We start from the raw sequence: 25,485 nt of genomic DNA on the forward strand, positions 1-25,485 counted from the left end.
TGTGTGTTTGCTCCACCCAGTTGCCTCCCTAACCTCCTGGGGAATATGCTCTGCTCTGTTGTAACAAAATCAAGACATTTGGCAATCTCCCTGGGGGTCGTTCTTTAGTAGTGCAGTAGGTTCTGTATTTTAGCTCTACAAAGGGAAGACGCTGGCACTTAAACACTCCACAAACTCAAAAACATTTCTATTTTGTGTATTTTATTCCTAGCTTTAAATACTAGTTAGTTGTTTTTTGTTTGCTTTTTTACAGTTTGGTGGTTTAACATTTCTCCTTTGTTTCATTATTTTTCCAGCATTTGGCTGGTGTATCATTTGTTCAGGACTTAAATTTCTGAAGAAAATTTGTTAGAAAGGATGGCTTAAGATTTTAAGCATGTGTGTTTGTAAACAAATATTCTCATAATGCAGCTGAGGGTGTTGGTATAGGAGGCCTAGAAGAAATCGGTTTGGGCCTAAACTACAGCTTATCCTTTAACAACACACTGACTACCCCCAGGCAGTTAGGGACACTGATTACCCCCCAGGCAGTTGAAAAGCCACGTATGACTTCTGACTCCCCAAAGCTTAACTATTGAGTTTACTGTTGACTGGAAAGCCTTACGATATAGCATAAACAGTTGCATAACACTATTTTGTATGGTATATGTTTTACATACTCTATTTTTGCTATAAAGTAAGCTGAGAAAAAAATTTTTTTTTTCAAATTGTCAGAAATCTCCAGAAGTTTTTCCAATGTATTTATTGAAAAAAAATCCATGTATATGTGGACCAGGCAGTTCAAACCATGTTGTTTAAGGGTCAACAGTAAATCTGAAAAACTTACACATTTCCTCAAAAAAAGAAATATTAGAGTCCTCAGAGTTAAAAATTTTAAAGTTATAAACATAATTTAACTTAAATTGTAGCTATTGACAATGCCTGCCTGAATCACCTGGGGAGTCTTAAAACCATGCAGATGCCTTGGGCCCACTTTCAGAAATTCTGATTTGATATCAGGTGGGATCCTGGCCATTGACATTTCTTAAATGCTCCCAGGATCCACATTTGAAAACCAGTAGCTTAAAATATGGCTTCTGTAACATTGGTTATGATATGCTAGTGAAAGAATTTTATGTTAAGTTTCATCAAGTTACCTTTTTTATCTCTTAATGGTGTTTGACCAAAATGTGGCCTCATAAAAGATAAATACGGGGGGCATGATGACACCAGGCATGTCTTTATAGTAGTCGAGGATATAAGGTAAGTGCGCAGAAGACAGCTGTGATGTAAGGCAGAATATGGCAAGTCCCCTCTTGGTGCTGTGAAGTGCTATAATGTCCAAAGGACAGAGAAATCACACTATGCTGGGAGGACAGGAAATACTTTAAAGAAATGACACTGGAGAGGTGTCATAAAGGATGTGAGATTTGACAGGCAATAGGCAAGGCAGAGCATTTGGGGACATTTAGAGCATCAATATGGGTGACATCTGTAACGAACTGGAACACAATAAGTCTATGTCAAAACATGAGTTCATAATGATGGTACAAAACAAAGTATCTGATTGGTGACTTCTGGATGATGCTAGAGAGCCAACTCATCTTGAAAATGTTTAAAGGGAAAGAAGCAAACAGTAACACTGACTTTCATCATCAAACTATGTTACTGGGTAAACAAGCAATTCTGACGTAAGTATCTCTCTAGACATACTCCAACTAATAAATGAAGGAGGACTGATTAGGATTAGAATATTCTCAACTTGCAACCTCAAATTAATGGATCTAGGGCAATGATCATTAGAGACTGCTAACATCAAAACAAAAGCCAGAGTCACTATGTCTCTGATGAAATGGCACAGCATCACTTACGGAAACAGTCAAACCAGAATCTGGTCAAGCTGTTAGATTTAACTCCCAGTTTACAGGAAATACAGGAAACAGGAGCAAGTTGAATTACACCATGGAGATGCAAATAGTAAAGTGTAGACCGAGGGAACTCTACAGACAAATGAGCTGGTCTTTTGGAAAAATTAATTTCAAGAGGAAAACCAAGGTAAGTAGAGAACTTGCCAATTAAGAGAAACTAAAGAGGTGTTAGCCAACTGCAGTGTGTGGACCTGGCAAACAAACTAAAAAGAAGGCGAAATCTTTGAAATAACTGGGGAAACTATAAAGTACAAGCAGTCCCCAACATTTGATGGTTTGACTTAGGATTTTTCTACTTTATAATGGTATGAAAGTGATACATATTTAGTAGAATGTACTTTAAATTTCTGTCTTTTCCTGGGCTAGCAATACATGGTACAATTTTCTCCCATGACACTGGGCAGCGAGCCACATGATTGCAAGGATGAACAACTGAAACACTTACAACCATTTCACACCCACACAACCATTCTGATTTTCACTTTCAGTACAGTATTCAATAAATTACATGAGATATTCAATACTTCATTATAAAATAGGCTTGTGCTGGATGATTTTGCCCAACTACAGGCTAATGGGAGTGTTCTGAACACTTTTAAGGTAGGCTAGACTAAGCTATGAAGTTTGGTAGGTTAGATGTATTAAATGCACTTACAACTTAATGATATTTTCCATTTTTAATGGGTTTCTCATGATGTAACCTCATAACTTCCATATGTCAAGGAAGATCATGCTAACTAGATGTTAGATGATATTAAGGACTAGTTACTAACTTTGTTGAGATGTGATGAGAGTGTTGAGATTACATTTTTTAAGAGTAGTGATATATACTAAGACATACAGAGATAAAATTAACTGCTGAGACGCTTCAGGATAACCAGGAGGATTAGTTGAATGGACCAATAGATGAACCAAGTTTGTGGTCCTCAGAAGACATTCACTGAAGCTACGTGATGAATGCGCAGTGTTTCATTGTATTATTCTCTCTGCTTTTGTGTATGTTTGAAATTCTCCATACTAAAGCATTCTGAAATTAATTTTTAAAAACTGTTCTTCTAAGTGAACAATTTAAAAAAATAATAAACAACTTACACCAGCTTCTCAGGACATGCTGGCTGATAAGCCATGTGTTGAGAACCAATGTTCTACAAATACTGTAAGGCTCTTGAATGATCTTTTACTTGCTTGAAGTTTCATTAATGCCTCAGAAAACCTTATTCTCTCTGCTATATTTGAGTGGTGATGATGGACATATCCTCTTGAATTTTGTGCCAAAAGAAAGCTTTTGAACCTTAGCTAAAACATCGTTTCAGTTGTTTGTAGTTTGGATTACCTAGTTGTGCCTGTATTTACTGGGCAATCCCTTTGATCTGTTGCTCAGCTTGTGTTCATTACAGATCATCTTGACTTAGCTCTCAGGCATTTTAGACTCCAGGTCCCTGCGTGTGTGTACATGGGATGGAGGAGGATGGCAGCGTTTTCTAGAATGATTTTACTTTTCTCACTGGTATGTGCTGAGAATAAACTTTTTGATTTTTCTAAAATGTTTACTCTTAATAAAATTTTGTTTTTACTTACTTATGATAAAAGTAAAACCATTTGAAGTTTATGAACTTTTTGAGTATATAACAAATGGTTTTGTGAACATTTAAAATAAGACCTAAGTATTTATATTGTTGTGTTTTTTTTTTTAGTTAATAGATTTCGTGGAGGAGCAGTTTTAGGTGTGCAGAAAATAAGCAGGAAGTACTAACTTCTCATATAACCCCTCATATTCCCCACAACACTGTTTCCCTATTTTTAACATTTTAGTGTGCTGTATTTGTTATAATTAATGAACCTATATTGACAAATTATTATTAACTGAAGTCCATAGTTTACTTTAGAGTTCACTCTTTGTGAGGTACATTCTATGGATTTTGACAAAATTTAGTGACACATATCCACACTGTGGTGTCATACAGAGTAGTTTTACTGCCCTAAAAATCCCCTGTGCTCCACCTGTTTATCCTGTCTTCCCACTAACCCCTGGTAACCACTGATCTTTTTATTGTCTCCATAGTTTTGCCTTTTCCAGAATCATACAGTTGGAAACATACATCATGTAGCCTTTTCAGATTGGCTTCTTTCAGTTAATAATAAACATTTGAGATTTCTCCACATATTCTTATGGCCTGATAGCTCATTTGTTTTTAGTACTGAATAATATCCCATTGTCTGGATCGTAACACAGTTTATGTACCTAATCAAATATTGACGGACACCTTGGTTGCTTCCAAGCTTTGGCAAGGTTGAACAAAGCTGCTGTAAATATCTTTGCAGGTTTTGTATATACATAAATGTTCAGCTCCTTTATATAAATACCAGTGTAATCTCTGGATCATTACACTAAGAGTGTGTTTAATTGCTAGACTGTCTTCCAAAATGGCTGTACCATTTTGCCCTCTCATCAGCAAGGCATGAGAGCTCCTATTGTTCCATGTCCTTGTCAGCATTTGGTGTTGTCTGTGTTTTGTATTTTAACCATTCTAATAGGTGTGTATTGGCATCTCGTTGTCATTTTAGTTTAGCAATTCTAATGACATATGATGCTGAATATCTTTTCACATGCTTACTTAACATCTGTATACCTTCTCTAGTGAGGTATCTGTTCAGATCTTTTGCCAATTATTTAATTTGGTTGTTATTGTTGAATTTTAAGAGTTCTTTGTATATTTTGGATACCAGTCCTTTATCTTTTGTCATTTCTTTAATTTGGTTGTTTTCTTATTGTTGAATTTTAGTATTTATTTGTTTATTTTGAATACCAGTCCTTTATCACGCATGTTTGCAAATATTTTCTCCCACTCTGTGGCTTGTCTTTTCACTCTCTTAAAGTTTTTCTCTTTATACATTTCTCCTAACACCCAACAATTTCATGAATCAACTTAGAAATCTTCTAAGTTAAAATAAAAACAAATTAAAATAGTTAAGAATGAAAGATTAAATTGCTTGAAGATTTATCATTCTTAAGATATTACAGTCTTTCAAATTGTTGAGCTGTTGTATCCCATTTACTCTATCATAAACAGATATAATTTTTCAGTGGGAAAAAAGAAGCACTTTAGCGAAGCAATACCAACTTTTCTGGATGTCCAGGTGTTAGTAGTGAAAGGTTACATGAAATACATGTGCCTTTGAGTCAGAGATATGACTCATCTCACAAGAAAGCAAGTAAGACTACAAACTGTTACTCTTCTCTAGTTTGTTAAATTATCCATTGATTTAGAATACTTCTGGCAATTTTTTTTATTTTACCCAATTCTTGATTCAATATGGCTATACATAAAAACACCCAGTGACAGTAAGTGAAAAGAAAGGAGCGACACACAGCAGCAATTTACCAGATAATTCTGCTTTATTAGGGAAAGGTGCTGGGTTATATAGGAAGGGGCATGCGCTGATTGAGGTGTCACTTCTACGGGTCTGGTGGCTGTTGGCTAGGTGCTGGGATTGGGAGGGGAGCGAGAGGTGATTGGGCTTCAGGTGGCGCCGTCAGGAACCGAGGACCCGGAAGAGAAGCCAGAAGTTTGCCATCTTACTGGTGGGGGCCCTTCATTCCCCCCTTTCTCCTCTATGGGGTTATGGACGTTGCTTTCTCTCTGGCTGCTTCCTGCTGAACGGGGGCAGAGAAGGGAGTGAGGGCTTGAGGATCGGGAGGAAAGGGTTGATAGGACTCCCCACAGTAAGAACGAGTAGATGTGGACTTCTTCAGGTTGGAAATCAATGAAGGTTCCCTGTAACCATAGGTTGAGGACCTGTTGATTCCAATGGTGCCAAGAGGATATGGGTGTCAGGAGCCAGGCGTCTGCGGCCATTGTTTCCAAGAACAGTTTCCAGCAGAGAGAGGGGTCCATCTCAGTGTGTGGTGAGGAGGTCACGCGAGGGTGAGGGATCTTCTGTGGCCAGAAGCTGATAGTTCCTGAGTAAAAGCTGGTTGAAAGTTTGATTAGAGATTTTTCCGACTTGGGATTTGATGAACTTTATTATACAGGGTAAGAAGAGACAGGAGAGAAGAATGATTATTATGGGGCTTGCAATGGGCCAGAGCTAGGTGAGGAGGGGGTTTGTTAGTATTGACGAGAATGGGTTGGAATTGGAAGCAGAGTGGAGACTGGAGGCAAGGTCGGTGAGTTTGGTGATGTCACTTTCTACAATGCTGGATTCGTTGATGTAATAGCAGCACTCTTCTCAAAGGAAGACGCGGGTGCCGCCCTTCTCGGCTGTAAGCAGATTGAAGGCCCACCGGTTTTGAAGGGTGACTTTAGCTAGCAAAGTGACCTGTCTTTGGAGAGAGGGCAGGGAATCGGCAGTGGATGTCAGGGCTCTCTCAAGTTTGGCGTTGAGATCTTTAATTGCCCATAGAGAGTGACCCAAGGCTCCCCCAGAAAATTCTGCCTCAATGGCTGAGGTGCTCAAAGAGATACCGACCATGATGGGAAGGAAAGCAGCCCTTTTTGTGCGTGAGGGCAAGGGAGGTTGGAGCTCAAGGAATTCCGCCATGCTATAAAGTGTAAGCTGTGGGATTAGGGTGATGAGAATGCAGGGTGTGCTGGAGTTGGGAGGCAGTGAGTTGAAAAGACTGCCATTACACTAAAAGAAGTGTCCCAGTTGAGTAAAAGTCTTAGAGCCGGAGGTAGGGGTGTAGATAGAGAGGCAGTGAAGTGCACTGGAGGGGGGTGGAGTTGGGCCTACACAGTGGTGGATGGTGAGATTATCTGCATATTCTGGTTCCCATAGGGGTATGTCTGCCAGGGGGCGGAGGGGTTGTCCTTCTGCATGGAAGGAGTAGTTGGAAATATTAAGGGGCACGGCGGCCAGCAGTGGGCGCTGTAGTGATGCACACAAGAAACAATTGGCGGTGTTAAGGGTGTGGTTGAGAAAGATGGTGGTGTCCTGAATGAGCTGTAAAGAAGAGTAGGAGAAATTGGAAGAGGGGCGGGGATAAGAAGATGAAGAGGTGCTGTCAAGAGTTTGGATAATGACTTTTTTGGAATGTCTGATATCTGATGCAACTTGAGAGATCTGGGAATGAGAGGAATATACTTTCGAGAGATATGAAGGGTACTGTGGGGGGTTGAGGACCCCCGGTAGTAAACTGAGGTTGTGACTCCGGCAGCCCATCGAGAGTCCCAGGGATCTGGGATTGATAAAGAGAATGAGCCATTGGGATATTTCATGAAACAGTTGGAGGAGTAATACTGTGGGTTCCGGGAGTTACCCATGTAGTGAATGACGCAAGACTAGTAGGGACATCTCCTGTAGGTGTCTGGCCATCGCCTGCAATAGGCTTGTTTTTGGTCATAGAGGAAGCAGAGGTAGGGAGAATAAAGGTAGCTGCTAGTGAACACTTCGGTGGAGGGAGGAAAGTGGAGGTATAAAGGCTCAGAGCAGCTTTTCAGAGGGCAGTCTGATGTGGCAATGAGGGCAGTAACTTTTGTTTGATGCTGTGTGTAAGTCTGTTTGACTTTGAATCGCCATACAAAGGAGGCTGGGGTGGCGGGGAAGACAATAGGGATGAGGGAAAAAAGCGAGAGAGCAGTAAAGGAGGAAAAAGTCATGATTCAGGTATGGATGGCAAAGGGGGTGAACAGGATTTTGGAGGAAAGAGGACACTAAGGTCAGCAGTCTGGAGGGAGGGAAAGTCTAAACTTTGTAGGTTAAGAGATGTTTTAGATGATGTGGGGACAGAATGGTAAGGGGCGCCCTGAATGTCAGTTTATGAGCTTCCTTCTGCAAGAGCTGTCCAGCGGCTAATGCCCATAGGCAGGGGGCCCATCCCCGAACTGTGGGGTCTAATTGCTTGGAGAGATAAGCTACTGGGGCACAGGATGGGCCATAATATTGGCCTAGGACTCCTAGAGCTTGACTGGACCTCTCATGAATGTATAATGAGAAGGGCTTCGACAAATCAGGAAGATGGAGACCTGTGGCTTCCACAAGGGCGTGACGGAGCTTAATGAAGGAGTGTCGGGGTGAGGAGGATAATGGTTCTTCAGAGGGGCCCCTGCTGAGGTCGTATAGGGGTCTTGCCAACAGGGAGAAGTTAGGGATCCACGCTCTAAAATACCCAGCCAGGCCTAGAAAGGAAAGGATTTCTGTCTTGGTTTTGGGAATGGGCAGGTCAGAGAGGAGCCATTTTCTGTCTAAGGTAATGGACTTTCTTTGTTGAGATAGGAGGAATCTGAGGTAAGTGACAGAAGGGGAAGAGATTTGAGCTTTGACAGGGGATACCTGGTAACTTCTGGAAGCTAGAAGGTTAAGTAGGGAGGCAGTGTCAAGTTGAGACTGTTCCCATGAGGGACTGCAGAGTAGAAGATCGTCCACGTATTGTAATAAGGTGGACTCGGAATGATCATGATTAAACTGTTTGAGGTCCTGAGCTACGACCTGTCCAAAAATATGGGGACTATCTCAGAAGCTTTGTGGCAAAACTGTCCAAGTGAGTTGTTCAGAATGTCTTGTGTATGGGTCCATCCAGGTGAAGATGAAAAAATCTTGGGAGGAGGGGTCCAGAGGTGTAGAAAAATGGGTCTTTGAGATCAAGGACTGAGAAGTGGGATGCCGAGGCAGGGATTTGCTATAAAAGGGTGTATGGATTTGGAACTAAGGGATGGATAGGGACAATGGCCATGTTGATGAGGCAAAGGTCTTGGACAACGTGGAAAGATCCGTTGGGTTTTTTTAACAGCTAATATGGAGGTATTAAATGGGGAGTGAGTGGGTCTGAGGTAATTTTTGTTTAAGAGATCTTGAATGATGGCTTGGAGGCTTATGAGGGCTGAAGTGGTTAGGGGGTATTGGGCCTGACAGATATACTGAGAGGGGTCACGTAATTTGATAGAGGCGGGAGGACATAGAGCCATGGAGAGGCTTGTAATGTCTCAAACTTTGAGATTTGCAGGGTGTATGAGGGCGGAACTGGAGCTTTCATTGGGTAGAGGGGGGTCGTCGGCTATGAGGGCCATCAGAAAGGGAGTACTGGGGGCTGTGGGAGTGGATATAGTTATGGAAATGTGGAGGAGGGAAAGGATGTCCCGTCCTAGTAAAGGGATGGGACACTGGGGCATAACCAGGAAGGAGTGGGAGAAAGGTATGGGTTGTCTTGGATTGTGCATAAAAGGGGGGTGGTTTAATGGGAGAATCTGTTTACTTCTTACCCTGACTACAGGAGTAATGGCAGGCATGGTAGGGCCCCGGTATTCTTGCAAGACTGAGAAGGTGGCTCTTGTATCTAGGAGGAAGGAGATGGGGCGACCGTCTACTATTAAAGTAACCCTGGGCTCCTGTTTGGTGATGGAAATGGTCGGGCGAGAAGCCCCCGGGCCCCGTCAGTCTTCTTCTGCCAGCCCCACTACAGCGGGCTTAGGATGGGGGTTGTTTGTCCAGCCTCCCCTTCGGGTGGTTGGGCAATCAGACCCCCAGTGGCCCTTTTTGTGGCATCTGGGGCATGGGGTGGTAGGAGATCTGGGGGAGGGGCACGCCCTTGATGAACGTCGTTCTTGTCCGCACTTGAAACAAGCTTCTGGGGGGCGCTTGTTTGTAGAAGGGCACCCAGGTTGTGGTTTTATCAGCCAACATTTGTAAATTGGCTTGATCAGCCTTTTGTTTATGGCGTTCTTTCTCCTCCTCCCGGTTATGGAAGACTTTAAAGGCCACTGTTAGGATCTCAGTCTGTGGGGTAGCAGGGCCCTGTTCTAACTTTTTGAGTTTAGCTTTAATGTCGGGGTAGCTTTGAGCTAGGAAGTATGTCATAAGGACATGTCTTCCGTCAGGCATTTCTGGGTCAAGGCTGGTATACTGTAATAGGGCTTGAGTGAGTCTGTCTAAGCTATGTCCCGGAGGGGGCGATAATTTTGGGAGGCCCTCGGGACCGAGTCTGAGGGGGACTGAAGGGTTCTGGCTCAGTCTGTGGGGGAGTGACACCGTCCAGCCGTGCCTAGTCGAGCAGGTCTTGAAGTATGGAAGGGGGGCGAAGAAAATAAAGAAAGAACTGGGAGGGCTGATGCTCCCATGAGTTGCCAGCTAGCAGCCCAGCTGCTTGCCTCTGCCACTCTAGTTGGTCTTTAACTCGCATCTCTGAAGTTAAAAGGCCCATGCTTTACCAACTGAGCTACAGCAGGGCTCTAGTTAGTTGCTTATGGAATGCGTAAACAGAATGTTCTTTGTTCTCCATTCCTGCCACATTGGCAAGTGGAGGAAGGGCATAGCTAGAAACAGGGGCGGTGTTTCTACACAACTTCAAGGTCTCCCTATTTTCAGAGCGAGGAGTCTTGCTCGTCTTCGAGGACAAGATATGTTTTTGTGGACAGATAACTTCCAAGGACTGCACTGGTTGTTCTCAAGCTTGTGCTTTCCTATGCTGCATTCAGACATGGGGGAAGGTGCTTTCCCATTCTGCCTATAAACATGTGAGAAGATGGAGGAGGCCCCCGGGACTTAGTTAAAGGGGGGCTGAAAGGCTCAGGCTTAATCTGCGGGGGACGAAGGCGGAGGAGGTGAGATGGGGGAGGAGATGATGGGGGAGGAAGGGAGGAGGGCTGTTGTAGGAGAAGAAGGGGAAGGGAGTGAACGGGAGGCTTCTGCGGGGGCAGCGGCTTGCAGGCTAGGAGAACTTGGGGGCGGTGGGGGGAGGAGAAGGCGGAAAGCTTCAATATAGGGAATCTCCTTCCATTTTTTCAGGCGCTGGCAGTAGTTAAAGAGATTGCGAGTGATGTTAGGATCAAGAGTTCCCCTGCGGGCCATTGGTTGTTATTGTCTAGGGGGTATGTCGGCCAATCTTGGGAGCAGTATTTACGGAGAAGTTTTGGTTTTATATCAGGTGTCAGAGAGAGGGTGGCTAGATACTTGAGCAGGCATTCAAGAGGTGAATCTTTAGGGAGGGATGAGGAGGCTCCCATGGCTGAAGGACAGAGAAGGAGACAAACAGGGGAAGACTAATGGAGATCCTCGGACTGGAGGCAGACCGCAAGGAGACAAAGGGCGTCCCCAATGATCCTTGGTGGTCTGTGGAATCTCGTATACAAGTTGGAATTTCTTAGGAAGTGTGGGTCGTCACCCAGACTTCCCTAAGAAGGCAGAGTGCTGGAGTCACGAGGTAACTAGTACTAGGAATTTTCGGCAGACAGAACAGATTTCGGCAGGCAGAAGGGAAGGAGGAAGGGGGAAAAGGGAGCGTTCTCATCCACAAAGGAGTCACCTCGTTTATGGCTGTTGGAGGAGGGGCCTGAGGGCCTTTCGCAGCTGTGAAGGCCTGAGGCGGAGTTTATGGCTGTTGGAGGGAGGGCCTGAGGGTCTGCAGCAGCTGTGAAGGCCGGAAGCAGCAATTTATGGCTGTTGGAGGGGGGCCTGAGGGTCTGCTGCAGCCGTGAAGGCCTGAGGCGGCGATTTATGGCTGTTCGAGGGGGGGCCTGAGGGTCCACCGCCGCTGTGAAGGCCTGAGGCGGGGAGAGTTCCCTCCTCATCCCCGAGCGTCAGAGCCTTGCCAGACGATCACGGTCAATGGCACTGTGATAGCTCGGGGAAGAGTGGCCCACTCCGGGGGAAAACTTACCTAAAGGCCAGAGAGGAGTGGTGAGTGTGATGAGCCAGCACCAGAAAAAGAGGACAAGGGCAAGCTGCTGCTGGTGTCGGGGGGAAGACGGGGCCCAGTTGGGGTGTCCCGTCTCCTGGTTTTCGGCACCAATGAAAGGAAAGGAGCGATACACAGCAGCAATTCACCGGAGAATTCCGCTTTATTAGGGAAAGGTGCTGGATATAGGAAGGGGCATGAGCTGATTGAGGTGTCACTTCTACGGGGCTGGTGGCTATTGGCTAGGTGCTGGGAGTGGGAGGGGGGAGAGAGGTGATTGGTCTTCAGGTGGTGCCATCAGGAACCGCGGACCGGGAAGAGAAGCCGGAAGTTCGCCATCTTACGGGTGGGGGCTCTTTAGTAAGTACATATATTTGATCATTTAGTGAACATCATGTCTTTGGGAACCAAGTATTCAATGTAAGTTCTCTAAAAGTTTCAGTCTGATTGTTGAGTTTTAGTCATATTTTAGATGTCATTACCTAAATTACCTAAAGTTCAGCATAGTTGTCAGTGAGAAGAAATAATTGGCTTGAAAAGTTGAATTCTGTGCTAGGAAAAAGTCAAGAATTTGGGGGCATTGGGAGAGATTGCAGAGGGAATTCCATCTAGGGAAAATAGTTCCAACTCCGCGTCCTGCCCCAGCTCCGTCCACCAGCAGCATCTCGTCAGTGGGCAGAAGCGTCCTGAAGCCACGTCCGGCCCCATGGGAAAGAGCGCTGTAATCATTAGAATCATTGAAAATGTTTGCCAGAAGTAAAAGGGGCCCTGGTTATAGGCTCAAACTCATGATCATCTTGCTCCACAGAGCCTTACATCCTCACTCAGGAATGAGAAAATGAAGGCCAAATAACTTAAAAAGCTTTTCCAGCTTCAACCAGGTAGCTCATGGCTGTGCTGACATTTAGCAGGTAGAAATTTCATTGTTTACACAAAACCAGCTATCATAGAGTGTAGACAACTGATCCTGGTTCTAAGAGCCCCATCCCCACTCAAATAAATAAAGCTCTAGTATGAAATATGCACCACTGTGCAGTTGTTTTAGAGACTGTCTATGTAGTGTTCAAAATATGTTTAAAATATTCAGTAGGAATAGATCTGGTCTCTTCAGGAGAAAGCTATGAGTCATTAATAGAAATCAAATTGTGAGAAACCGGAACAGGCAGTTAGTATAGGGTCTGTGCTTGAGCTAATCCATGCCACCTGTTAGAGGAAAGGAAGAACACAGCAGCCAGAAGACAGATAATTAAAACAATGCCCAAGGCAGCCTGAGGCATCAGCAGGAACAATTCCTCCTTTGAGGGGCTGGCTGTGGTCTGCTGGGTCACAGAATATAGGAAGCTTTGTAAGGAAAAGTTTATTTGTTTTTGCTTCATTTTTACTCATTGACAAAGTACTTGTCCAGACACAGATGTGTTTTTGTGTGTGGTGTGTGTGTTTGTGTGTGTAAATATTGTGGTCTAGCTAAAGTAATTAAGTAGTAGCAGGTCATTGATATGCAGGCATACTAAAGCTGCTTGTTGGCGCCATGAGTTGTAGGTGGGCTTCCAGGACAGAAATGCATAGGAAGATCTCCATTACACCTCCTGCCATTTGTCAGTCATTGGGCTATGATGGATAATGTTTGTGGAATGTTTGATACGTGCCACCACTGAAACAAATTTGAATTCCTTGTTTTACTTAAATGTCAACCACTCCAAAGAAGTAGATGATATCATGCCCATTTTACAGAGGGAAAAACAGGTTCACATAGCTGCAAGGGACATAATGAAGATTCAGACCCACATTTATCTGCTAACACCACTGTGCTCATAACCATTACAGAACACTGCCTCTCTTGTCTAACTTCTCTGAACCTCTGTTTTATCAGTGTACTGGAAATAATACCGATGGATGCATTGGAAGAATACGTTTTTTTGTGAAAACTTTTTAACTTGTTAAACATTACTCAGAAACGATATGCTATTATTTGTGAATAAAAATATTTAAATCAATGAGCAGCATTCCATTGTCACACCATTTGTTCATATCCATTGAGCAATGTTATTATGTAGTTTTGCTAATATACAAAATTTATCTTCATACATTTTTAAACTTTTTCAAATATATAATTGATTATTTAGCTAGCTAGAATTCAACTTTTACTTTTCTGTCATAAATTTATCTCTTTTCCTAAATAGTCATGCTTGAGGGGACTGAATAATTAACTTCCAATTTAATTACAGTTGCTCAGCAATACAATACCACTTCACAGGTCTTCTGAATACTTAATTTGGCATATACAGTGTTTATCAGTTTTCATATTTCTCCTTGTTACATTAAATCCTGAAGACAAATATGCTTTAATATATTAGATATGAAGTGTTGGTACTTCACAAAAAGTAGTTCAGCTTAACTGTTGCCAGTTAATTATCTCAGTCTTCCAAGCCCATATTGGAAGACCTTTGAAGGATTAGATGAAAATATGATACTGTTTAACACAATACATTAAGCTGATAGTTATTTTTTTCCCAAGATGACTACCTTTTTCTTTCCTCATAATCACTGCTTTATGGTAAAAAATATAGCATATCTATCTATCTTATACTTACATATGATACCTAAAATCTTTAAAGAACATTTTTGTTAGGTTTTACAGGAAGAATTTTCCTCTAAAAGAAATTAAGAGAACATTTGAATACTGTAATACAAAATTAATATTGGTGGCAAAACAACAAAAATAAATTAATTTAATTAATTTAATGGGCTTTCAAATGTGATCCATAGCTCGAATTTCTAAGTGAAGACTGGAACAGAAAGTTCTAAGGGGAGGTGTGCCTAAGACAAGGAATAGGGTTAATTATCTGGTAACATGGGGATTGAGGTAGGGTGTTCTGAAACATGGCTTCTGTTGGTCCTTTATATCTTTTCGCTGTCAGTATTTTTGTATTTCATGAGATATTTGAGGCTTCCAACATTTCCCCAGCTATTTCTGCTTAGAAATCATCTACAAGTTGCCTGGACTTACTCAGTGATACCAATAATTTTTTCTTTTTATTTATTTGTTTGTAGCAGTGGACTTTCGTAGGGTGAGTGCCACTTTATTGAGCTTTTTTTACTAAAGATGATATGTGAAGTGGTCACGCTTGCTTCCTGCCTACTAAATGTTATAGGAAGTAGTAATTTTAATTTTTATTCTTGGCAATTGAGAAAACCTTTTTGAGTGTGTTGAACCATTTTCCTGTTTTGTTTTCCACAGAAACGCTCCAGAGGCCAAGTACTGTTTGATAAAGTATGTGAACATCTGAACTTGCTAGAAAAAGACTACTTTGGGCTTACGTATCGAGATGCTGAAAACCAGAAGGTGAGTGACTAAAAGCAGTACAAAATATTATGTTTTGAGCTGCTGTTACTGTAAGAAAGTGAATGAAAACTGAATTGGGAAATCATTTCTCCAACCTCCCCTCATGATCCCACATTTACTATTTTGAGTCCCTGAATGCTGTTACCTTATTTCTTCATGAAAGATATTATTAACAACTTCCTTTAATCTTGAATATTCTGAAAGCACTAAGTTAGTGGTTCCTTTTTTCACAGAGTCATTTATGTTTCTAGGGAAGCTTTTTATGTGGTGCTTCGTTTAGATGATACGTTTCAGTGGATTTGAGCCAATGAAAAGCAAATACTGGATACTTATACAGAAAATATGTTCACTGATTGCTGTCTGGTTCTTAATTCATGTTACTATGCTTTTTCATGTTCTTACCAAATCAAAATCTGAGAAGGAATGTTTGCTGACCTGACACCTGTGTAGTGTATTCAGTAGGTATTTAATGTTTAATATAATACCTCTGTGCACTCTTACAGCTGAGTATAATGCAGTCTACTCAGGCCTTGACCTCACTAATTCCCACACCTACCTGAAAAATAAGGAAAAGGAAATTGTTTCCATTATATTGGTGCTGGAAGCTGAGTTGCAGAAATTTTCTTCATAAACGTTACTTGTTTTAATGTACAGTGACTCATACTTAACACCTATTGAATCGACTGGACAGTGTCTAACTTCAGTATTATATGTGTGAGTTTTCTGTTGAGAAAAAAAATAAATCTCAAGCAAGTGTTTATGTGTTAGAAAAATTTTCTTAAGTAAGTGCCTACGAATCTATACTCACATATGTCACTATGTGGGGCCAAATGGCTAGGACATCTGTGTCAAGTTGCATGTATTTTAATTTATTCTAGTAACTTCTTTGAACATAGAATTCACCATTTGTTCTCCTCTGTTCCTGTGCTGACTTGCATCCTTGAAGACAGTGGTTGTAAAAGAAAATAATTTTGTCAAGCATGAACTGTGTGCACACACACATTTCCTCAGGCCAGTGGCTGGGCCATTGGAGAACCTAGCAAAGGGGCACCAGGCAAGGGGGAAGGACCCAACCTGGAGGGCTGTCCAAGGACCACTCAGTCTCACATTTATTTAGCGTGTGTCTCTACCTGATCAGTGTTATTCTGTCCTTCTCTGGTTCAAATTCAAACTGTCATTTCCTTTTCAGAATTGGTTGGACCCTGCTAAGGAAATAAAAAAACAGATTCGAAGTAAGTTCTTTTGGATTATTTTATGTGAAAATCTGAAGATTTCTCAGAGAGCAGTTGTCTGAATTAGTAGCCCCCATACCTACATGGCTAGTGTGAATTCAATTTTGTGAAAGAGTAATATCTCAAACTTCATCTTTGACAGGTTGGTGTAGCTCAGAGACTCACTTTTAATAATCTTAACTCATGAACAAAATGACCATGACTTTTGGCCTCTTCCCCTGCCTGCCCAAAGAATGTGAAATATGATTTAATCAAGTGACACTCCAGTTGGCAGTTAACCATTTAAAAGTTCCAAACTTAATTTTTAATGTTATATTAAGCCCAACTGCCACAAAGTATAAAAGTCAAACTAAAAGTAATAGTGATTTAATAGTTCAGAAGTGGAATTACAAGTCAGATTGAAGTTTACTCTCTGGTGATAACTCCTTTTCTTAGTCCCTGAAAGGTAAGTTAAGAAACGCGTATTTCCTAATAGACAAAACAATTGCATGAGCAACTCACAAAATTGAAATACAAGTAGCTAGTAAGTATTAGCCAGATTGCTACCTCATTCTAACAATTAAATGCAAGTTAAAACGCAACATCATTTTTTACCTATTCCGATTAGCAAAGACTTAAAAAGTTTTATAATACACGGCACTGGCAACTATGTGCACAATTGATAAAAGTATGAATTGCTACAGCCCTGAAGAGAAAACTTTGTCAGTATTTATTAAAACTTAAAAAGTGCTTATTATTCAATCCCTAATTTTACTTGTAGAAATTTATCCAGCATATGTATATAAGAGGGAAATGTGCATAGTGTACATATATGGAAATTTATTATAATATTTGCAATAGCTGAAAACTAGAAGCAATTTAAATTTCTACTTATAAAGAACTGTTTAAAGCCATCATGGGATAGCCATACCTTGAAACACTAGACAGCTGTTAGAGTGAGAGGTACAGTACAGTCTTGGCTTTCATCAGTGAGACAAACAAGTCACATTTATTTTTTAAAAGTTACACATATATTGGTGCATGTAAAATTTTGGAAGAGCACAAAAGATATTAATAGCAAATACCTCCAGAAGTTTTACTACACTATAAGGGGTTGAGAAGGAGGAATTTTTTTAATTTTTATTTTTAATCCCTTTCTGTAGCTCTTGCTTTTACCATAAATGTGAATAATCTATATAATTCCAAACTGTTTCATTTCCTGTTTCTGCCCAGGACCATCATCTGAGCAGATACAGGCTCTGAAGCACATTCACTGTGTAATATCCTCCCATTTGATTTGTTTCTACCAAATTCTTTATGGTGATGTGTATTTGAGCTTTAATCTGCCTCTCATTAATTTCAAGTTTTATGTCTCATCTTACTGGATTTTTTTTTTTCTTGATTGAGGTGTAGATTATAGTCTCCTTAAACTTCCCACTGTTTCAAAAACGGGAATGTCTGCAAAACCTTATAGTTAGACTTTTAACCTTAGGAAAGTAGATTCCTTATGATTCACGATTTTCAAAGTGTGATCTGCAAGCCCAGTTATATTAGAACTGCTAGGGGCATTATTAAAACCACAGGTTCCTAGGCCATATTCCAAATATCTGAAATAAAAATGTTTGAGTGGAGCCTAGGAATTGGCATTTTTTGCAAAGCACCTCGATGCTTTTTAAGCCACTATAGTTTGAAACTCATTTTCTTGGAAAGATTTTTTGCAATGAACTGTCTTTCTTAGAACTGTATTACTTCTTAATTTCCAACTTAAAGCTGTGTCCTGAATTTATTATGAGATTGTTTAATTACATTGCTAAACTGTTCATTAGATTTGAAGCACTCTTTGAAGTGGATAAGAATTACAAAAGAGCAATAAATCCATTTCCCATAACCAGTTCGTTAGTTTTCATTCCACTTGCTTGGGGAAAAGCCAGCTCTCACTCTTGGCAAGCGTTGAAGGGATCCATTTTAGCAGAAAGTGAATAGGAATCAATAGAAAAGCACAAACATATCAGAGTGTTTTTAGAATAGCAGGACTTTTTTGAGAATAGTGAGTAAAATAATCACTAGAAATAAATTTGATTGACAGGTATAATGTGGCTTATAATTCTTATAGCCAATGTTGCAGTAATATTTTTCTGAGTAGCTTAGAAATAGTAGTCAGCACCCAAAAATACCTGGTCCTATGCCAACTCCTTTATAAGAAGCGAGAGTAGTGTCTCTACCATGTGACACTTATAGTGTGATATGAATGGTAGTGTCAGGAATAAACTAGAAAGAATAAAAGGACCTATGCCATTTGTAACAAATACAGATAACCTATGCAGCTAAGTATTTGTCACCTATGCAAGAAAATAGCGCAAAGAAAGTTTCTAGAAGTACATATGGTATTGTCTCTCTCTTCTGAATGTTTGGGAAGGGCTCACGAATAAACTGTAGTTTCCAGAAGTCATTTAAGGGTGAGAAGTCTTAGGAGAGTACTTGAAACCTAAGTGCTGGAGTGTGGGCTCACAGAATCACTGCGAAAGGCAGACCATGACTCCTCTCCTGGTGCAGATGAAAGACTCCCTGTAGGGGGCCAGAGGGGGATCTTTTAGTAGCACATTCAGAATACAGGCGGGGTCCGCACTGTGCCACCTTTAGCGTGGTTAGTGGGTGAAAGAAACAGATATAAGCAGTGTGCCCGTGAAGAATACCCAGACTTAAATGAACTGATGCGTTGAAAGGCTGGAAGAAAGGACCGCAATGAATAGAAGTTCAAGGAGCAATCACAGAGAGAAAGGGAGTAAATAGAAAAGAAGTGGAAAGGAAGCCAAGGTGTTTTTTTTTCATGTTTAAAATCAACTGTATACAATTAGAGATACTGTTAATACAAGAAAGAGCTTAGTAAGGCTTAATAATGTTTCGAGTGTATGTGTGGACAATACATAGAGTTAGGGCCTGTGAGCTGACATCTCGCTGACTTTATTTGATGCTAGAGACACCATATGTAGTTATCACAGGATACAGAACAGCAATGTGTGAAGAGGATCAGTCCAGGCCTGGCTAAGAAGGAGGTGTTTGGTAATGCAGAGTAAATACATTCAAGTGTCAAGGCTGGAATTTGATAATGCAAAGGACATGCAAGTATCTCTATAATCAAAAATTTCCCTAAGTAAGAAGATTTTTCAGCAGCCCATGGAGCATCTCACTTCTTAAATATTCACTACAACAAACCTTTCCCATAAAATGAAAGTATCTTGAACAGTCCCTTGCCATGTGTTATCATGGGATTTGACCTGTAATAACAAAGCAGAAAGGACAAAGGAAATGGGATTATGTCTGTAATGTTGGTATGTGAGCTATCCAGACTTCATAGCAATAGATCCAGCCAATTCCAGATTTGTCTGATTGAGGATTATCTGTATTGTTCGCTTTTTTCTCCCTCTTCCAAAAGCTTACCTTCCTTCCTGAGAAAGGGAAGAAGTTTAGTCAATTTCCTTTCTGGTTAGAAGCACCAATAATGGATTTGATTCAGGAGAAGATTAGAAACTAGATGAACTTTCTGACTTAATCTGTGGGTTTCATTTAACAGACACTACCCTGTTTTCCATTAATGATCAAAAGTTGCCTAGGTGCTAGTACTTGGAGTTAAGGCAGTTCTGGCTACCAATTAGAATTGTAAGTATAAAGGGATTTTCTAAGGTTTTATTCTAATTTTCCCTCTCATCTCTGCAGGTGGCGCTTGGCACTTTTCATTTAATGTGAAATTTTACCCGCCAGACCCTGCGCAGCTATCTGAGGATATCACCAGGTATTTGAAAGTTGGCTATGAAAAAGGCAGGTATATTGGGAGAGCTGTAACCTCTCTTAAATGCTCTGGAGAAGAGTGTGCTCACTGGTAACCTTACAGTCATCCATGCTGAAATGGCAAACAACAGGCAGCTGACAGAGAGCAAACATCTGATGCAGAGATTTTGCCAGATCCTATCTGTTCACAGTTGAATCTTGGGTGCTAAGTGGATATTTCCCTCTGCCTGACCCTGGGGGGAAAACATGGGGAATTTAAATACTGCCATCCACCCACCACAGCCAAACTGGAAAGGATTCAGCCTTTCATGATAAAGCAGCAATTCCTAGCCCTCCCACTTTAAAACTTAGAGTAAAACCTTGGATGCTTATGCCTTTCATATAACCCAGCTGATACATGACAGATGTTCTTAAAGAATCACATATACATACATACACATAGATACACATACACATAAACACATACTTTAAAATTTTACTTCCCATGCACTGTGTATACAAGGAAAATGATCAATTTGTTTTCAGGCGAGAAGGCATTAAGAAAGGAATCTAACAAAAATGTCCCAGCATGATGATTGAGCTTCAAATGTGGAAGGGATCCCTTTAGGAAGTTATCCTGGACTTGCCAGGTATCCTTCTAGGCTTCTGCGGTTCCACTTTGGAACCCTCAATGCTCAGTCGGTTTGGTAGTAAGTTTATAGTCAGAGCAATATTGTGTGGTATCTGCTGAATTTTCTGTGTAATCCTCACATCCTTCATGGAGGGCTTTTCAGAAAAGGAAAATTACTCAGAAAGCTTCAATCACTTGCTATGATTAAAAATAATTTCATCAATATTAGGAGAAGGATAAAAACTAGTTCCAGAGGATTTTTTCAATATTGCATTAAATCAAAGAAAAGTGTAATTTCTTATTTAAAGATACGTTTCAGTAATATTGAGGAACTATTTAATTGTGGTTCATTTATGGTTATAGAACCTCTTTGTACCTGGATTTGAAATTTAGTGCATGGTTCTTTCCTGTCTGTCTGTTATGTTTGTAGAGCCTATGCGATGTATAGAAGTTGTATCTGAATTACATGGAGTTTATAGTTTTATCATTAGTTGAAAATTATATTTAAAGGAAACCTTAAGACTTTATCATAGCCCTCAGCTTCAAAAGATTAATAACAGCTCACTTCTTACATGAAAGGCATAAGATGTATTTTATTAATAAACCCATTTGCTGGGTCGTGAGGGGTATTATTAAAATCCATTAATGTTAACACTTACCTTGGAGTCTTGCAGTTAGTATTATATCTATAAATATTAAAGCAAAATAACAGGGAAGATAAATCAGCTATTAATGGAGTTATTTGCATGATATCTTGGAAATTTGTATGGGAAATGTTTTCCACCAATGTAAAATTGTTTACTTATAGTGATGAGATTCTCAGATCTTTAAAGTAGTAATTCTTTTTCAAAGCTAATCTTCGTATCAGTTGGATTCTAGGAAGCTATTTGAATTACAGAAATGAGAACTTGAAGCAGGAGAAATGAGTCCTATTATAAAGAGACTGTCTCCTCAGGAATGCAAGAAATGGACAGCAGAGTCTGATGGCATAGCTGTTGGGTTACCTTACGTTTGTCTTGGTCATGTGGCAGCACCTTTCACCCAGAGACCAAGAAGACTTCCTTAAGTCTAGTTGGGACTAGTCATTGTATTTAAGAGCACTGTTCTTATATTATAATTCTCCCAACTAGAGACTCCAAGGGGTGCATTGGGACTATTCATTTGGCTTTAAATGTTATTTTAAAAGATGTTAGAGGAATAAGTCTCTAGGTCTTTTTTACTATATGCTTTATTAATAAATCCATTTCATTGTGAACTTTAACTTGCCTCCAGATATGTTTAAATACTGTATTTTGTCACCAAGAATTTCCCCCTTATATCTAGATCAAAATATAGTTTCCAGAACATTTGTCATAATGAGATTATTCATCAGCGAGAAATTGCTTATGGCACAGTTTGTACCGAGTGGGTTCCTGTTCACATGTCCTCATGTTGCCTTTTGCTTTGTCCTGTGTCTCCTGGAAGGTACTACCTCTGCTTACAGTTGCGAGATGACATCGTGTCTGGAAGGCTGCCCTGCTCCTTTGTCACACTCGCCCTCTTGGGCTCCTACACTGTCCAGTCAGAGCTTGGAGACTATGACCCGGACGAATGTGGGAATGATTACATTAGCGAGTTCCGCTTCGCACCAAACCACACGAAAGAACTGGAAGATAAAGTGATTGAGCTGCACAAGAGCCACAGGTTTGTGACAGAAACCCTGAGAGCAGCCCATTTAAGTTGTTTCTGGGTGGTGAGTGTCACTTCCTCTATATTGTTCTCCCAGGACTGATGTCAGAGTGTTAGGGGTGGGACATCAGCAGTAAGATTCTGTACTTGGTATGATTCTGGGGTAGTTATACCCTCACTCAGGACACCTATTTTCCATGTTTTCTTTACAAGCCATTTTTCTTATTATTCTGTCCACCACTACCCACCTCAGAACACTGATCTAGTGGTGCCTCTGTTGCGGCTTACTTGTTAGGACAGGGGAGCTAATGAGGAAATATTATAGCCCTGCCACGTAAACAAAAAGCAGCAGTGTAACATTTTCTTTTTTGCTTATCAGAGGAATGACGCCAGCAGAAGCAGAGATGCATTTCTTGGAAAATGCCAAAAAACTTTCCATGTATGGGGTAGATTTACATCATGCCAAGGTATGCATTTTTTAAACCCCAAACTTGCTATTTAATTTTATGTAATTGGGTATTGGTATTCCTCTTAAGCTGGTGATTTTTTACTTTAGTTAGTATAATGGAAAACTTTGGGTATCAAATCTGTGTTTGCCTTTAAAACCAGTTCACTGATTAGCTCTCTGGTGTTTTGCTGACAGGTTTGCTCTACATGGCTCAAACTCACATTGCTAATGGCCCCAGCCTCCTGAAAGCCCACAGTAGGCAAAGCCTCTGATTGCCTGTGGATTGAATTAGACATTAATCTACACATAAGCTATTTCATCCACCTTCCCTGTCACCACTGTATCTGCCAGTTTGCGCACACATGTGCCCTCTGCTTCTGCCAGACTGTATCTGCCTTTCCCCTAAATATGCCCATCCTTGGACTGTCCTGTTCCTGCCTGTCTGCCTGTCTAAACTTGGCCTATTGCCAAGACCCAATTGTCGTATCTGTTGTGTGCCCAGTATTCTTTATGCCCCAGTTCAGGATGCCTACTCAGCACTAAGGAAATTCAGAATAAATTTAAATAACTCTCTCTCTAAAGCATAGGGACTCTGACAAATAATCAGAAATAAGATTGTCATTTGAACTTAACTGAAAGTAACCACCTAAGCTAAAGATTGCCTAGTTGACGGGTGATTGGTGAAATGTGGAAGCTGTATCTTGCCTATAGTCTTGGGAAGAAAGAAATTGGAATTGGTCAGAAGGTAAATTAAGGTGGTGAGTTGCAAAGAGCAGATTTTACTCCATGTTGTACTTTTTCCAGAATCTCGGTATTGTTCAGCAGTGAGAGAATGAGTGTGTAAGCTACTGCTCTATTATGTAAACAGTCACGAATAACAGTACTGCAGAAGTACAGGTGAGCTTGTCTAAAAGCTCTTATGATTAAAACATATGAAATTTGTTAGGATCTGAGAGATGGCTTCTGATACTTGAGCAGCATTATCAGTGTTTGAAGTTCAGGGGCAGTTTCTGCTGATTTGGGCAAACAAGATAACATCACTCCTGTATAAGGACGTGTCTTTACTTTTGATAGACAGAGTGGTCACCAATTTCACAGTCTGTGACTCACAAAAACATGCAGTTAATAGGTTTCCAGGCAAGCGAGTATCTTACACAGTCAAGTTTGGGTCCAGGAAATGAAGAGAGTGTCAGCTGGCTCTGTTCTAGCAAATATTTCAACAATCCTAAGGACCCATGGAAGGGAGTCTGTGATCTATAGGTTCTGTTGATACTGCAAGCGGGGCTGCTCCCTGGTGGGCATGTGGGGAGCAGACTCATCCACAGAGAATTTGGACAAGAAAATAGAGCCATCAATCAAACAAATGTAGGTTTAATTGGTTATGTCTGTGGGTCATTTTGTGCATCATGCAGGGAGGGCCCTTCCAAGGCCTGAACACTAGCAACATCTCCGAGAGGGAGCTGGGGCTTCTGCTAGAGAGGTGCTGAACAGCGAGTGCCAAGCTCTTCCATGTTTGTGTGTAGTGCCACAGCAGGTGCAGCTGTATTTATAACTCATTCTTATATTTCTTTACTTATTTTTCACTCAGATGACAATGTGTTTTATATTTTATGCCAGGTATAAGATAGGATGAGGTGTCGAAAATAAAATAAGGATACACACTGAGATTGTTCTTAGAGTTTTTCCCTAGATGGCTAAAAGACAAGGAAACAAGAAGGAAATGAAGATAACCTGGAAATTTAAGGGAATCAAAAGCTATTTTCAAGTTACAGTACACACGATGATTCACTTATTGCCCAGGAAAAATAAGTAAATGAAAGACGAGGGCACACATTTGGGAAAGTGCAACTCAGGATTTATCAGTGTTCCTACCAGTAAATATAAAATCACTTCACATCACTATATAGCTACTGAATTAAAATAGCTGGCTTTCCATTCAATAATATGACTTGAAATTATGTCAGTTGAAAAAGAAAGAGAATTAAGGAAAGGCAAATGTAGCCTGTTATAGGATTTCATCTGAATATTAAGTATAACAAATGACTCAGTTATGGGCTCCATTTTCTCAGGCAGCCATACTCCATCACTTCAAGAAGGAAATTTACTGAATTAAATCAGAGCTAATTTCTGGTTATAAGTGAGATGCTTCTCTTCTGTTGATGGTAATGAAAGGCCCTGAGTTTTAGGATCTATTTCAAAATTCTGAATTGTTATCTTGGACTCCACAGCTCTGTGTAAAGAATATAACATACCCATATTAGATGGGTAAATACCCTGTTTTGGACATTTTAAATGTTTTTTTATAGGGAAACTGTCTCTGCTTGTTCATCATTTCATCTCAGTCTGAATAGGCTCTGTGAGAGTCATTTCTTTCATATGAGTTTCTGAAATGTAGAAATGAACCCATGTTGGATATCCCACAGACCAAGTGATAGAAAACAGCAAAGTCTGCACAGGGACAAAGTTTACAAGAAGAGAACAACACACTCGTGTATTTTAGTTATGATGGATTGACACTGCTCCCTGCTAAAGGGGCATTAAGTATATTTATTGTTAGGGAAACACACCTGTCCCCAAGAAAGACTGCTATTACAGCTTTCAATACAAAAGATTTATCCATACTGCAAGCAGTGCAGAAAAGTTGATATCAAAAGTATTATTGTTTTGTTGTTATGGATTAATGAAATGGAAACATGCATCCAACTGAAAGCCCCACTTATTCCTAACATTTTCGTTCTTCATTTGTCTTTCAACATGTAATGACTTAATACCTGCTAGAAGGCACAGGTAGGCATTACGTGGGGGCCCCATGGTTACAAAAGTGAAACCGCGCCCCTGCTCTGAGCCTGCTTACAGTCTCGGGTCAGAGGAGGAGGAGAGTTACGCAGCACCGTTTGCTTGC

At 40.7% G+C, this 25,485-nt stretch overlaps 1 protein-coding gene across 28 annotated transcripts in view; it reads left to right on the forward strand.

The window, feature by feature from the left end:
- The window catches only part of EPB41L3 (erythrocyte membrane protein band 4.1 like 3), a 241,908-nt gene that overhangs the window by 179,209 nt on the left and 37,214 nt on the right, over positions 1-25,485 (forward strand). For all 28 annotated transcript variants that reach the window (XM_073212845.1, XM_073212849.1, XM_073212852.1 and 25 more), the window contains exons 4-8: positions 14,756-14,860; positions 16,050-16,092; positions 19,786-19,861; positions 21,932-22,150; positions 22,515-22,602. In XM_073212845.1, the coding sequence (XP_073068946.1) occupies positions 14,756-14,860; positions 16,050-16,092; positions 19,786-19,861; positions 21,932-22,150; positions 22,515-22,602 (531 nt within the window). The remainder of the gene's footprint in view (positions 1-14,755; positions 14,861-16,049; positions 16,093-19,785; positions 19,862-21,931; positions 22,151-22,514; positions 22,603-25,485) is intronic.

Source organism: Manis javanica, chromosome 9 (assembly GCF_040802235.1).
Source record: "Manis javanica isolate MJ-LG chromosome 9, MJ_LKY, whole genome shotgun sequence".
Lineage (NCBI taxonomy): Eukaryota > Metazoa > Chordata > Mammalia > Pholidota > Manidae > Manis > Manis javanica.